This window comes from Anomalospiza imberbis, chromosome 1 (genome assembly GCF_031753505.1).
Source record: "Anomalospiza imberbis isolate Cuckoo-Finch-1a 21T00152 chromosome 1, ASM3175350v1, whole genome shotgun sequence".
NCBI lineage: Eukaryota > Metazoa > Chordata > Aves > Passeriformes > Viduidae > Anomalospiza > Anomalospiza imberbis.
The window spans coordinates 42537360-42552939 of NC_089681.1; the positions used below are offsets into that span (position 1 = coordinate 42537360).

General features: G+C 40.1%; 1 protein-coding gene across 7 annotated transcripts in view; it reads right to left on the bottom strand.

Annotated features, from left to right (window-relative positions):
• Positions 1-15580, bottom strand: part of MAPRE2 (microtubule associated protein RP/EB family member 2) — a 99041-nt gene that overhangs the window by 17683 nt on the left and 65778 nt on the right. For all 7 annotated transcript variants that reach the window (XM_068189270.1, XM_068189253.1, XM_068189261.1 and 4 more), the window contains 2 exons: positions 8153-8298; positions 6002-6215 (listed from right to left, as the gene is read on the bottom strand). In XM_068189270.1, the coding sequence (XP_068045371.1) occupies positions 6002-6215; positions 8153-8298 (360 nt within the window). The remainder of the gene's footprint in view (positions 1-6001; positions 6216-8152; positions 8299-15580) is intronic.

Genomic DNA, 15580 nt, shown 5'->3' on the forward strand with positions numbered 1-15580 from the left:
TTCTGACTTGACTTTCCAAATCCCAACATGCTGCAGTGCAGTTGCCCTAATTATTTTGTGGCACTGCCTTCCCCTGGCTGGCAGGACCCTTCTGTCCTCTCAGCTCCTCGAACTTTCACTGCTGCTGGTCCAGTACAGCCTGGTGAGCTCGGCATTCATCCTCTCTGCCAGACAGCTGGCAAAGAGAAGTGTGTATGAGTACTTGAAACTTCCACAATTTCAAGAGAGCTATCCAAGTAAGAAAATCCAATGGAGGCCACTTGTCAAATGAAAAAGTTTTACTGATGGCATGACTGCCTTAATTTGTCTTTAATACAAGATTTGATAGAAGGGAACTAACCAAACCAAAACTAACCGAAACCAAAGCCTTTCCCCCATCAGAAAAGAAGACTTTACTCTGGATTTAAAATAACCAAAATTTATTTATTATTTCAAATAATCAACAACTGAATTCAGTTTCTTCTCAACTGAAACCTCTATTTGCTCTAGAAACATCTTTAAGTATGCAAACATTTATCTTCAATGGATGGAACCATTCCACAGGCTCAACAGAAGAACAAAATTTAAAATTTCAAGTGCTCTTAAAAACCTGCATTTTCTAAAATCTCACTGTCTGCTTAGCTCTAAGGAGAAAGCAGTCTCAAAAGGAAAATCTGAAAAAAATCTGCAAAGAAATGCATGTTGGAAAATGAAAGAATGTGCAAACATTTGTGCAACACAGACACTCAAACCACACCCATGGTACACTGAAAGTTAAGATAGCCATTTTCACCACTGCTTTTCCAAACACAATCATCTCTCTTGAAAAAAGGCCCTGGCTCATGCACTGCAAGCACATTGCCTCCTGGTCTAAATTCTCAAGCTCAGTGGATTTAAAAATTAAATTCTCCTCATGCTGGCAGGGGAGATGTGTCTGTGTTACAGCTGAGCCACTTTACCTCCCAGGCCGGCGCTGTCACTGCACATGCTGTTCCCCTCGGTTAGTACAATTCCTTGGCCTTGTATGAACTAGGGATGAAAACACTCTCATTTTGTCACCCTGCAGCTCTTTCCATCTCTAGCTCTGCCACGCTGTCCTGGAGCACTGCGCCACTGTGAGCAAAAATTGCCATTGCCAACAGCTACTGCCTGCCACTGGGGAAAAAGGTAACAAGTCTTGGTGGAAAGCAAAAAAAAAAAAAAAAAAAAGCATTAGGAGTTCTCTAGTCTCCCAGGAGTCCTAATTGTATCACTAGCTGCTAAAATAAAGACCGGACTCACTGAATATTTTTATCCCTCAAAATTAATTTGCAGCACATCTGTCACAGTAGGATATACTGTTTCCCTACAGAAAATCAGTATTTCTCTTGTGCAATTGGCTTTTCGATGGCACATTATATATAATGCATTCATGCACAAACAGTTCATTCTGGCCTGGTTATTTTCCCTGTCATAGCATGAGTATTTTTAGACCTCATGTGATCCTCCAGTATTTTCCAGCTCTGCTTTAGTCATCCTGCTCTCACTGAATATTTCAAACTAAAAAAAAATCTAACAGCCTTCAGATCTAAGAACCTCTCACATTTTTAGCTTACATGTAAATAATTAATTTTATTAAGCTGTCTTTTACTGGTGTCTTTTTGACACCCCGCACCCATACACTAGAGAGTGCTCCATGGAGATTTGCTCTGACATACAGGAATACTTACATAAGACACTAAGCTAAAATCCTGACAACCTGATCATTATTTTCAATTTTGATCAGATGAAGCCTTTTTCACTATTTCCCGCAGGGAGCATTAGAACTGGCACAAACAACAGTGCCCTAATATTTTAATCCTGTACCACAATTTTGACTCTACATCTGTAGGCTGTTTACCACTGCATTAGGGAAGAGCAGAGGCTGTACAAGATCGAAAGTCGGCTCAGGGCTGGCAGATGGCGTCAGCTCTAAAAGCAGCTGTGGTGCTGCTGCCAAGAACCTACAGCAGTGGTCTGTGCTGCTCCTTGAAGGAGGAAAAGACCCTCATTTCCCCACCTGGGAGCTGCATTCACCTGGTGAAACCTTGCTGCTCCTACTGCTTCTAGAAGCGCACCGTGGCACGCTAGCAAAGCCATCCACCCACGGCACCGCCGTCAGCTCGGCCACAAATCGGCTCTGTCTCTAAAAGAAGGGACAAGGCAGCGCGAGGGTGGCACAGCAGATTAGTTGTAAGGACCTATTTATGCTTCCATTTCCGAGCTGCATTATCCTTGACCTGCGCTGACTCCTCAGTAGGATCACCTTTGGAACGGGAAGGGCTATGGCTGCTGGCCTGCTCACCAATTAACACAAAAACCAGTGCATTTTTAGACTTCTCGAGTTTTGAGTTGTTCTAAAAGTGTTTATTTTTCAAGTTAAATAAAGACCACACTCTGCATATATAGAAATATGGGTTAATATCCATTTACAGGTACAGGAAGCAGCTACCTGATACCAAGAATCCCGTCAAACTTTAGAGTCTGATTAATATATCAAAAATAATTTTAATTCATGCCAGTACCTTTCTGGATAAGTTTTCAGAGCAGCCTTGTTAACTCAAGGACATATATCTTAGTCTACCTCTGAAAATTGTTAGAACAGTGTTATAAAGCAGTTATGAATGGTCATCATCTCCTAAATCACTCAAGCCCAAAACTCTGTCAAAGGGCACTGGAAGAATTACTCCATGGAGCAAAAGGAATCACCTGAAATGCATATGAAACTGCCAGTAGCTAAAGTAAATTATTCCTTTAGAAATACATATATCTAATCAATTTTGAATAGGCATATTTTAAAGCCTGCCAAACCTCCAAATACAAATGTGTACCCATATATCTGCTTGCTCCTGACAGCAAACAATAGATATGTACATTTAAGTATTTCCACTGCATGGTGCTTAAAAACTTTTGGATTATGCTGAAAGATCTTCTGGGTTCTTTATTTTTTCTTATAAGTGCTTCGTTTTGTTTTGTTAATGAACTGACAAGGCACTACTAAAACTTCAAAGCTCCACTGTTAAGGTGAAGCAAATCACACAAATTAATAACAGCACCCAGCTGTGTGGTGTGATCATGTGCTGGAGGGAAGGGATGCCATCCAAAGGGACCTTGACAGGCCTGAGAGGTGGGCCTGTGCAAACCTCATGAAGTTCAACATGGCCAAATGCAAGGTCCTGCACCTGGGTCAGGGCAATCCCAAGCACAAATAAAGGCTGGGTGGAGAACAGATTGAGAGCAGCCCTGAGAAGAACTTGGGGGTGTTGGTTGATGAGAAACTTAGCATGAGCCAGCAATGTGCACTTGCAGCCCAGAAGGCCAACAATATCCTGGGGTTTATATTATGGTTCCTACAGTAGCTGTAATGAATACAGAAACACATCTTTCATGGTAATTTCCCAGCTGCCCAGAACTTGTTCCTGCATCATCCCAATTTACCCCCAAACAGCACACACAAGGAGATGAGGCACACACAAGTTTGCAGATGCATACAGAACTCCTCCCAGAGCATCAGTAAAGGCTCCCATTCCTATCAACATGCAGGTTCTGTGATGGGGTGGGGTGAGGCACAAAGGCACCATGCATCAGTGCCACAAAAATGTGCTCACCCAGAATTCAGTAAACCCATGGAATGACTGACACCTAACTGAATTAGTTCTGTTCTGAAATGCAAGCAGCAAGAAAAGCTGGAACTCTCATTTTACCCAACATCATGTTATATCCATACAAGAAAAGCTGGAACTCTCATTTTACCCAACATCATGTTATATCTATACCCCACCATCCTCACCTCAGAAATTAAACTAGTGTCCAGCCTGTCATATTCTGGACAATATTTAAGTTAATAATGAAGGATGTTTTCCATGAAAAAGCTAACTCTCACAGCCACAGGATCTTATCAAGTCTCATCACACTATCTCAGTTGTACAATTCCATACAAAGGCTGGGAAGGCACAGGACATACAACCAACAACACAACATGACATTACTGCATTATCCTTCAGATCAGCTGGCTGGTTCCACTCCAGTAGCTACTCAAGTTCTGTAGGATTGTCACCTGCACAGCTTTAATTTGGATGACATATTTGTGACTTTGGGAAGAACAGACCATCTGTAAAAAGAACTAACAAGCACAGTAAAGTCTGTGTTTAATAAAAGTGTCTTTTCCAATTTCTGAACTGGACAACATCTTGACATTAGCACTTGGGTTTTCTGTTTCCAAAGGGAGTGCAAGACATCACATGGGAAACTGGAACGTGCCAGACCCCGAAATTCAGAAGTTCAGGCATAAGATAGTGCAAAATAAAGATGTAAACAAGCTTTAGAAGCTCAGAGTAGCACTGGCCTGCTATTAGGTGCCCTATTTCCTGGAAGCACTAATGAGCTGAAGGCAGCTGGCCAAGTATGCCCCACTTTGACGTCAGAAGTGATCGGAGCAGAACACTGAAATCTGGGTAGGATTCCAGAGCACAGGATGGCCTAAAAGTGAGAGTGCCTCATGCTTCACACCTGCCCCTGCTTTTGTGAGTACTGGTGCATATCTGAGCCCATGTGAGGACAGGTCACAGATTTAAAATCAACTAAATATTAATTTTTATTTGAGGAATGGGTTAGCATAAACCCAGGACAAATAAATAAAGGAATTAGGTGTGTGTGCATGTGTATTTCCATATGCACAAACATATGTCCAGTAATACTTTTTTAGTGACTATTTCTTTTTCTTAGCTGGTCTCCTGTTCACTTAATTCTCAGTTAACAAAAAAAGCATCTGCTTAGTGACTAGTCATACCCAGATTACACAGACACCAAAAATCAGGTTTAGTCCTTTGGCCTGTTCCAGAAACACTGCTGTGGTTTAACCCCAGCAGGCAGCTGAGCCCCCACAGCTGATCGCTCACTGTCCCCTGCAGTGAGATGGGGGAGAAACTCAGAAGAAGAAAAGTGAGAAAATTCATGGGTTGAGATAAAGACAGTTTAATAGGTAAAACAAAAGCCATGCAAACAATTCATTCACCACTTCCCATGGGCAGGCAGGAATTAACCTATCTCCAGGAAAGCCAGACTCCATCACCCATAATGGTGATTTGGGAAGACAAACGCTGTAACTCTCAACATCCCTCCCCATCCTTCTCCTTATTCACTCCCAGCTTTTCTGGCTAAGCACAATGCCATGTGGTATGGATTATCTGTGCAGTCTATTGGGGTCAGCTGTCCTGGCTGTGTCCCCTCCAAATTTCCTGGGCACCCCCAGCCTGCTTGTTGGCAAGGCAATGTGAGAAACTGAAAAAGTCTGGACTCTGTGTAAGCACTGATTAGCAATAATTAAAACATCCATGCCTTATCAACACCGTTTTGGTTTTAAATTCAAAATTTAGCACCAATCTCCTCTGAAGCATTGTGTCTATCCTAGCAAAACCCAACACAAGCACAAAATAAAAAATTAGAAGACTGAGGTATCTTTGTGAAAGAGCAAATCCTATATGTTTTTCTGTTAGGAGGACTAGTATAGTCAAACAATAAGCACGCATAAAAGCAAAAATAACATAATTTTTGTTCTTCTGGTCAGCACTTAAGATTTGGAAACATTTTACGTACCATAGAAATTAAAAAATAAATCAGCCAGTGCAAGCATCTTCCTTATAAAGGTGGAGGTGTGAAAGAGGAACACACTCCATTTAATGTTCTTGAATACACTTGCACACACCACATTCAGCAACAGGATGGTTAAAATCCTTTGTCTACACCACCAGACATTACCAGAATCCATGTCATTTACATGGAGGGGGTTCAGTGGAGGAGATCCTATGCTCAGTAGGGCTGGGCCAAATTAAGAGTACACAAGATGTTAACTTTCTGCTGTCTCAAGATGCTAAGTCTATAATAAGGTAAAAAGAATGGCACAACCACCCACAGAAATAATTTTTAACTAGTATTTAGGCAGAGTGGACCACAGTTTTTATTTGTCTTCAGAGACAGAAATGGAATTCTTTAAGAGGCAAAATACCTGCAGTTGGAGAGTTTGCATGGTGAGACTTTTTGGGCAGGTTAAAGATCTGTTCACCAGGATCTGGTGGAGGAAGAGCATCTTGGCCTTGTCGAGCTTCCACAGGATCATATTCCTTCCCATCATAGTTAGCATCAAAGAACTTCTTAAACCACTGAATGAAATCTAAGTTGTCTTGGAAGCGCCCTTTGACCAGTTTTTCCACAGGAATTACCTAAAAGGTAGATATTAACATCCAATATTACATCACTGCCATTTTTAAATATAAAAATTACATATACACACTTATTAAAAAAAAATCTACTCACTGCATCAACAAATAAACCTCTGCCATTGTTTTGTTCCTAAAAGAAAGGGTCAGTTTGCAAGTGCTCTTAAAAAATGAAAACCCAATGAGGTCCAGCCTTTGAAGCAGTGATACCGTGGGTGTATGTAAGCCTTTATAGCTATGGTTCCACAGAGGTACTCCCTTACATCCATGGGTACATCCCATGATGAATGACACTGTTCTGGGAGTAACGCTGTATTCAGCCAACTAGGGGTTTCTGGTTTTAATGGACATGGTACAGTTTGACGTACTACAAACAAACAATTCTTCAAAAACTCCAGACAGATGTTTTTTCTTTCTGTCCTACTGTTTGAACTACAAAACCCAGCAGCTTTTCCAAGACATGCTGAAGTTCAAACCAACCTACATTTTGGCAGCACATGGTTGTCATATGAACCAAGCCTGAGGTTTTAACCTTGTAATTTTTTTCTGTTCCACATATAGCTATACATAGAACAGTTTGTGGACATGCAGAAGTTGACTTAAATGCCTTTTAAAGTTCTAGTAAAACAAAGGAAAGGCTATGAGGATGTCTCCATATCAATATCTTAGAATTTTTTCACAGATATGAAACCTCTAAAAGGTGTCTTCAGCCAATATTACAGTACTCAAGGCTTCCAGACACTGTGGGCAGACAGGGAGTACAGCTGCAGAAGAGCTGCCCTGCTTGGCTTAATTCATGCAGCTGATTAAACAGCCAAGTTAGGTGGATCTTAATGCCTCTTGAATGTTATGAATTTTCGGCTGGAAAAGGGTTTTCATTTTCTTCTTCAGGATTAAACCAACTGTACAGTATTTTATAAATCTATCATGTTTCTGCAAGAATTGACATTGCATTTTGCATGTGTTTTCAGGTTGTTCCATTTGTACCTCAACTCTACATTGAAGAGGCATAATAAATTTGCTCTCTACAGGAAAATTGACTACATTAGTCTTCCCAATGTTTCACTAGGAAGTCACACTGTAAAAAGAGGTATCCATTACATTTCATGAAACAATGAGGGTTTTCCAGTTATTCATAGAAGTCTTAAAGGACCCTCTGTTATGACTGTTTAAATTGCAGAATAAGGCAACACTAAAAGCCAGGGCAGAACCTTAAAAGGGTAAACAGGTAGTGCATCAGTGTAAAACTATAAGTATGACAACATAACTTCCATTATTCATTTTTATCAACTCAGTAATTTATATTGGTGAGTCTGTCAAACTCTTACATTCAAGCATAAACCAAATACCTTAAGGCTGAACAAGCATTTTCTCAGAGGTTTCCCTTCTTAACTTTACAAGATCACATGTGCTACCCATCTATTAAATCACTGGGTAAATTATTCCAGCTTTTGAATAATTTAAATTCCTCAAACCCTGCTTCAGATATTAAAAAAAAAAAAAAAAGAATACTTATAAAAACAGCATATTTTCAAACATGTTTTGTTGGAAATTCAGGTCACCAATAATTTTACTTATCAAAAAATGAAGATTCACTGATGACAAGGAATTTCCAACACATGGAGTTTTATCAAAGGGTCTCTGGTATTAAGATATAATGAGTTAGACAGCACAAGTCCTCAGCAGACATGTGGACTCAATTTTCAATTTGTACCTAAATGGAGCCAAATGCCAAACTTCTTCCTTCACGCCCAAATACCCTTTTCAGATGATGAAAGGTCAAGAACATCTACTTGCAATTCTAGTTCTCCATCCAAAAGTTGAAAAAGTACATTTTCAAAAGTACATTTTAGAGTTTGTTTTCCCTATTTATTAATTTTACACAATTTCTGTAACTTTTGAAACAGGCAGTGATTGAAATACAAATACAGAATTCCTACCTTATCCACATTCATTCTTTTAAATGATGCCTGCAGAAGTTTGAAGTTGTGAATGTACTCATGCTCCAACTTTGCTTGAAACTTTACTTTCTTCAAGCTAATGCACCCTGGGAACAACATGTCCATGAACTGGCAGTAAGCTGCTCCTATAACAAGAGAATGCATTGACGTAAATCCAGATGCACCCAGCTAAGACCAAATGGTGTTTAATGTCATTAGCAAAAAGCATGAGCAGAAAGCAACAGTGCTCAATAGGTCCCTGCTGTAATTCAGCCTAACACTATGCACCCAAGACCTGCTTATCTAATGTACATTGAGCAGTGACATGCTCAAGTGGTTCTTTTCCACTCAATCTGGATGCATGATGCGCTGCTGTGCAGCATCTGAGGAATCACCTCGACTAATGCAAAGTGAAATGGATGTTCTTGGAGTCCCTATACACAGCAGGACTGTCCATACAATGAGAAGATAACAGTGAAAATTAAAATCTCTTAATAAGCTTCCTCAATCCCCACAGTCCCCTGAATTCAAACAAGCCAGGATCATCTTTCTTCTGGCCCTTGTACCTAAATGCCGAGTCCAATGCAATTATTTAAGATTATATCAAACCATGATTTAAAAAAAAATTAATTGCAAGGCTCCAGCTTGTTAAAACACACTAGTCAGGTCCCACCCCTCTGCAATGAACATCCTTAGTAATTTTCATTTCTTGAGAAAAGCATTTAAATAAGCAGACTTTAGTGTAGTCCGCCCATAGCTTTCAAAGCTGGGCTAACAGCTTTAGTTCTCTCTCAGCCAGGTTCCTAAGTTCAACTTTGAGAGCTCTCTGAACTTACACAGACAGTAGGGGTGTGTGTGTATAACTAATCCAGAACAAAGAAGGAAGTATATGGAAAAATTTCTAACCAGCATCCTGAGGATAGACAACAGAGACAGCATTTCTTGTATGCAGGGAGCTTCCTCCTACAGCATCATGCCACTGTCATTTGCAAAACCTTCACTGTTGGCACACTCAAGTGTTTAGAAATCAAGATGAAAATGTTTAAGTAAATCAGAGGAAAAGCAATTGTCTTTCTTCTTTAGAAGACTTTTCTACAAAATACTTTATACTCAGCAAAGATTCAGTAACATCCACATGGGACTGTAGAGGGTGCAGTCCCTGTGCTTGAGCATCAGGGCAGGGAAGTGATTGCCCGATTACCCCTGACAAGTTCAATTTCACTTCCACAAAAAAGACTGCTGTGCTTTTAGTGCACATCACTTTTGACAAAGAAGTGTCCGGATCTCACCTAACAGTTCAGCCCACTATCAACAAGGATTAGTTATCACAAATATTTCTGAGTGTTCACAGAGAAACCAAAGTAACAAAGCAGACACCTGGCTTGCCCATTTTACAGAAGAGTCAACAATAACTTGAACTTAAAGTGATTTTTCTCTATGGGTATGCATATGTTTTGACATGACCAACTTTATGCATGAGATGGTTCTCATCCTCTGTATCCAGTCAGCCATCATACGAAGGGTTACCGAGATCATCGCTTCCCAAACAGAAGAGTTTAAGAGAAGAGTTCAAAAATGTTCTCTGAAATACCAACACAAATTTTGCCAAGGGACTTACCAAAATCCAGCTTTAGTGTTGAAAACCACTGCCATTAAAAAAAATAATCTGTTCACATTGCCTAGCTTTGTGGGGAAAATGGTTATTAAAACCTCATTTTCCAAGGACACCTTGTGCTTAGCTGTTTGCAATGGTCTTGATATGATTAGGAATCAAAGTAAAATATTCCCTAAAGGGAAAGGCGCCTTCTGGCAAGTTACAAGCATCAGATGACAAATTTGCATCTTCTAACAGAAAACTTTATAAACACAATTATTTATTCAAAACTCATCTTTAGCAAGAGAACTTGTAAATACATGGCAATGGAAAAAATACATTACAGTTAAAAGCATAGATATACAGATACTGCATAGCTTGAGTACACTTATTATTGTTTAATTTAATGCAAAAGGATTATTATGCAATCATTTAATGTTATAAACTGAATTTGTTCCTAACTCTGTCCTTTCATCCTCCCCATACCCCAATTATAAGCTTTACTCTGATATCTAAGTAATTGCCTGGAGGCCCTAAAAATGCACTGCACAACCTTTCATCTAGATCCTTTTAGAAAACTAGAAGCCCAAAGTGTTCACATGAGATTTTTCTCCTTCTGCTGGTAATGCAAATTCCTTCTGCATGCTTTTAGATAGTCTCTCTCTAGTTAGGGTATTTCCTTGTGTTTTCTCTGCTGGCAGTTGTTTCTGTACCTTTGCCAGCCAGGAGGTGGTCCTGGGTCTGCACAACACTCGAGGGCAGAAAACACTGGACTGCATCCACATGGCAGCACGGAGCTGTTCTCTGACACTGGAGCGACTGCTGGGCCGTCTCCCCAACAGGAGGATTTTATTGTACTGGCAAATACAGTTCATTAAAATACTCCTTCCTCGAGTACAGAGGCAACAAACAAACATGGATTGAACTAAACACTGAACTACAAAGAGGAAATTCCTCCAGACTCCAAAAAGCCAGAGACCTGCCTACCACACCAATAGGAGAAAGTAAAAATATCATTACAGTTAACTGGGACTACTTGATTTTGGACATTGAGGTTATGTATGTATTTAATATTATACAGGTATTTATTTATAATTTAAAATTTTACCCCCTAAAGCTTGTAGCTGTCAGATTACATTTAAATGGGCAACACCAGTGCAACAGAATGGGGACACTACTGTCTACACTGCCCATGGCTGAGATTTCCTGGAAGCAGCAGAAAGGGGAGCCCCACTTCAGTGATGTGAGACTGCAATGCCTTTACCTTACAGCCACAGCACATCTGTGTGGTCCTCTGCATGTGGGACAGCACTTCAGGCCTATCCAATGTACTACACAACTGATGTTTCAATGCAGGTGCATGAGAAAGGAACATTTTTAATGGAATAAAAAGAATACGACAGTAGAGATAATGACATTATGGCTTCTGACATACCTCTTGCATAATTTACACAAGCAAAAGAATTTTTATGCTACTGTGTTTTATTCAGTATTAAAAAACTTCCCTATGTTTTCTGGTGAAAAAAAACCAAAACACCAAAACCCCAACAATCTCCCCACACCCCCAAAAAAACAACCAAAAAACCCCCCCAAACCTAAATCTTATCAAATGTGTTACAGAGAAGTTGAAAACACACTGCCAGAATAGCCCTCACAATAAATCTTTCTGACTGAAAAATTTCTATATGCATAAATATGCACATACACACACACAAAAAAGAAATAATTTGACATCTACTAAAATGAAAGATGAAAAGTACAGCTGGTGGCACTGCAGAAGAGGGATCAATGTTAAAAACCTCTAATCCTTTATTAGCTAACAAGCAATTTAGAATCACTGGCTAAAAATCCTTTTGTGTTTTGGACCTAGAATATTGATGCAGCCATTAGTTACAGAAGATATTCACGGGCCAGACTCTGAAATGAGCCTGCAAACGTGGCTGTGCTGAAATCACCCCCAGCAGTTGCTATTTTTAGCTCCATTAGTGAGCAGAAAGAGCCCAGCAGCATCATGGCTTTGCAGGTGTTTCCTGGGCATCCCAGGCTTGGGGCAGAGCAGGCAGCAAGTGGAGGGAGGGCATTGCATCCACCAGGCTGGGCAAGCAGCTGCCAGAGGAGGGGAAGAGGTACCAGGGCAGAATTCAGACACAAGAGAACAAACTCAGAATTGAAAAGGTGGCTATTTAAAACGATTAAAATTCAAGAATTTTGCCACACAGTAAAGCCGTGGTAAAGCAGTGGTAAAGCAGAAAATTACTACCACATTTATAAAAATTGGGTATCTTAACAGCATTTTCAGAGTTGTAGACAATCTTTCACTAGTCCCTTGCAGTAAGCAATACTGAACTAATTTTAGCTTTTGTCCTGTATGTCTTCTTCCCTGCTCCGATGTTTCTTTCCCCAGACTGTCCATGCTGACTTAGCTTGCTCTGAGGCACATGCTTTCTGCATTATTAGAGATTCTCAGTTTTTCTCCTCTCCTTCACCATCTGGAGGCTGATGAATCCACAAATGCAAAGAAGTATTTTCTTTATTATCAAAAATACTTCTGTTCCTCACTATTTAAATCAAAAGGAAATAAAAGGAGGTAACAATGAAGACAAGAGAATCCTGTTTGCAACCAGTTTTTACCACTCAGTAAACTTCCTGGATTAGAGATCTGAAACCAAGATTAGATGCTTGGTTTTCTTTAGCATTGATGTTTATAAATTAAAAGGAAAACTTTATTTTCAAAATAACTGCTTTTAATATACTGTAGTTAGAACTTATTATACTAATAAAATATTTAGTAGAAACACTATGAATATAAGCGGGTATAAATATAAGCTAATATGTGTGTGCCCTACACAAATTAGGTCAATCCTTCAAATCTAATGTCAAAAGAGTGTCCCTCACTGCTCCTTCCTAAATCCCTGCAGTGTGTGGGAGCAAGATCCCAGAAAACCATATAAAACCACACCAGCCAACATGGAAAACAAAGGGCCCATGAAAAGACAGGGCTGGGCCTTGCTGGGGCAGGGGTGGGGCTCATTTCTTTTAATTCTGATACCCAAATCACAGCAAACAGAGCTAAGTTCTACACTAGAAATTTGGGATAAATGTTTAGTATTAGCTTTGTTGTAAAACTGCATAGAAATCAAATTTAAACCTTTTAACCAGGCCTCAGTTTGATTTTCATACACTCAGTTTTTGAAAAATTCCATTTGGGAAAAAGGCTGACTGCACCTTTTTCTGTAACAAAACTTGTTTGCTTGCTTTAATGAAATATTTAGATAATACAAAAACACGTATCCAGTCAAATTAGATAAAAACGCCTTCAAATTATTCATTCTCTCCAAAGCTACAACCACCTGATCATGCATTTGGAAAATACAGGATGATTTGTGTATGAATTAGTCATCACTACTTCAGATCACAGTGGTTGCTTACACTGATGAAAAGCTGCACGCACCCCGTATTTCTGTTGCTGGGACGACAGCACAATCAAAAAAAAGCAGTGACTTGCAAGGAGCACGTGTGACTTAATAGTTTTGGTAAGAAAGGGAGAGGAAAACCCACAAATGCCAGCATTCATTGTTTACAGTACAGCAGCACTTTGGGCTGGTCTTTTACCTTAGGCTTTCTTGAATTGCTCCCTCAGCTGCGATGTTTAGGCAAGCACACAGCAGCAGCTTTTCAACTCGTGTATCACAGTATACATTTTAATCTGGATTTCAAATATGGGTGTTCTGTTATGCAATTCAAAGGTTGTTTTAAAAAAATGAAGCCGAGGGGTCTGGAGAACAATTCTTAAGAGAAGCAGCTGCTGGAGCTGGGGTTATTTAGCCTGGAGAAAATGAGGCTTGTGGAGGAACTTTCTCACTTTCTACAACTACCTGAAAGGAGGCTGTAGCCAGGTGGGGGTCAGTCTCTTCTCCCATGCAACAAGCAACAGAACAAAAGGAAACAGCCTCAAGTTGTGGCAGGGGAGGTTTAGATTTGGTATAAGAAAAAATTTCTTCCCAGAGAGGGTTGTCAAGCATTGGAACAGGCTGCCCAGGGAAGTGGTGGACTCATCATCCCTTGGAGGTATTTAAAAGTCATGTAGATGTGGCTCTTAGTGACATGGTTTAGTGGTAGACTTGCCAGTTGGACTCCATGCTTGTTACAGTTTTTTCCAACAGAAATCATTCTATGACTCCATGTCTGTGAGCATAACGTTGTGTTACAAACAGCCACGTGTTTAAGAAATAGAACGCTTTATCTTGAGCACTCCACTGTAGAGACCAGTCTTCAAATTCCTATTTGCATTTCCAGCAACACCTATATGACCTAGTATGTGGTCAACATAATTTTATTTCTCCAGTTAACACACCCTCCCCCCCCTCACTCCCTCTCCCAGTCCCACCACCTTCACTACAATTCAAGAAGTTTCAGTCCATTTGCCAGTGAATGTTCAAGAACACATCAATTTACCACCTACTCAGTTGTAGAGAAGCAAGCTTTTATGGGGCTGTGCATCAGTGAAGCCATCCCGGTCTATCTTCACCCTCCCCAGCAACAGTCCTGGTACACACTTAAAAAGCCCTAAAAGTGATGCAGATTGGAGTGCAGCCCTGCCCTCCTGCTCACAGTTGCATGAGCACAGCTGCCTCAAAGAGGGCAGGGTGAGTGCCTGCACACAGATGGGAGCTCAAAAAAGCACTGCTGCCACCACAGGAAACAGCCTAAAAGAACTATGTACCTCCTACCAGTCTTACCAACAGCCCCTGAGATCATGTGCACCTAAATAACATCTGCTTCCAAAAGTCCTGTTCCACACAGGTAGGGCATGTGTGTGACGTAATCCAGAATATCCAGTGATCATTTGAAATAATGGATATTGGAGGGAGGTTTCCCCTGTGTTAACTTGTATTCTCTTTTTCTTAAATATGTAAATCATTAAGCTGCTCATAAATTATATACAGCAGAGTTTTTAATACTCAAATTTTTGGCAAGATTTTATTTTGGAATTCATTAATTTTTAAACAGGAAGATCAGAACAATTTCAGAAAACACAGTTCCCATTTAACTTAAAATAGCTGCATAACTCATCATGCCTAAAGAAAGTACCACATAAAATCTAACAAGCTCTTTAAACCAGAGGGAAATCAAGCAACTGACTGTAAGTGAGTGCTATGAGTAATTAAATAATTACTTTTAAAAAGTAAAAACCTTGTTCAAGTTCTATTCCTCCTGAATTCTTAATGAGTGACATTTAAAACAATAAATTATTGGCTGGGAATCTCATGATGCTGCTTTGCAAGCTTCCTCAGAAAGTTTTGGAAATGATTTAAATCCAATCATTAACATTCACTGTATCCCTCTAATCCTAAATATCATATGGAAGACATAAGAGAGTCATTGACACTGAGTATACTCTGTGTTGCATGACCTCAGGACAACATGCCAGTTCCTTGAAACATGCCTCGGTTACAGAGTGCAAACGGGATCAAGCCATGTTTTAATCATGTTCCCAAGTTGTGCTAGAGACCCAAGCTCTGCAAGGCTGCCAACCGGGAAAAAACCAAAACCACCAATGTGGAAACATGCTTTGGCTTCTCAGGCGCACCGGGCTGCAGAGAAATGCTGGCACCAAATGCTCCAACTGGGTCCTATAAGGCAGATTTTAGTAATAAGCATGTAGGAAGTTATAGGCAGTGAGCAAAATACACCTTCTGAGACATGGAAACACAAATCCTACACAGCTAACCTGCAGAATACACCACGTTTGTGTGTATGTTTACACAAGTGACTTTCAGAAAAAATAGCCCTGCTCACCATTCCTCTGTCTGGCCAACACCCTTCTCCAGCTC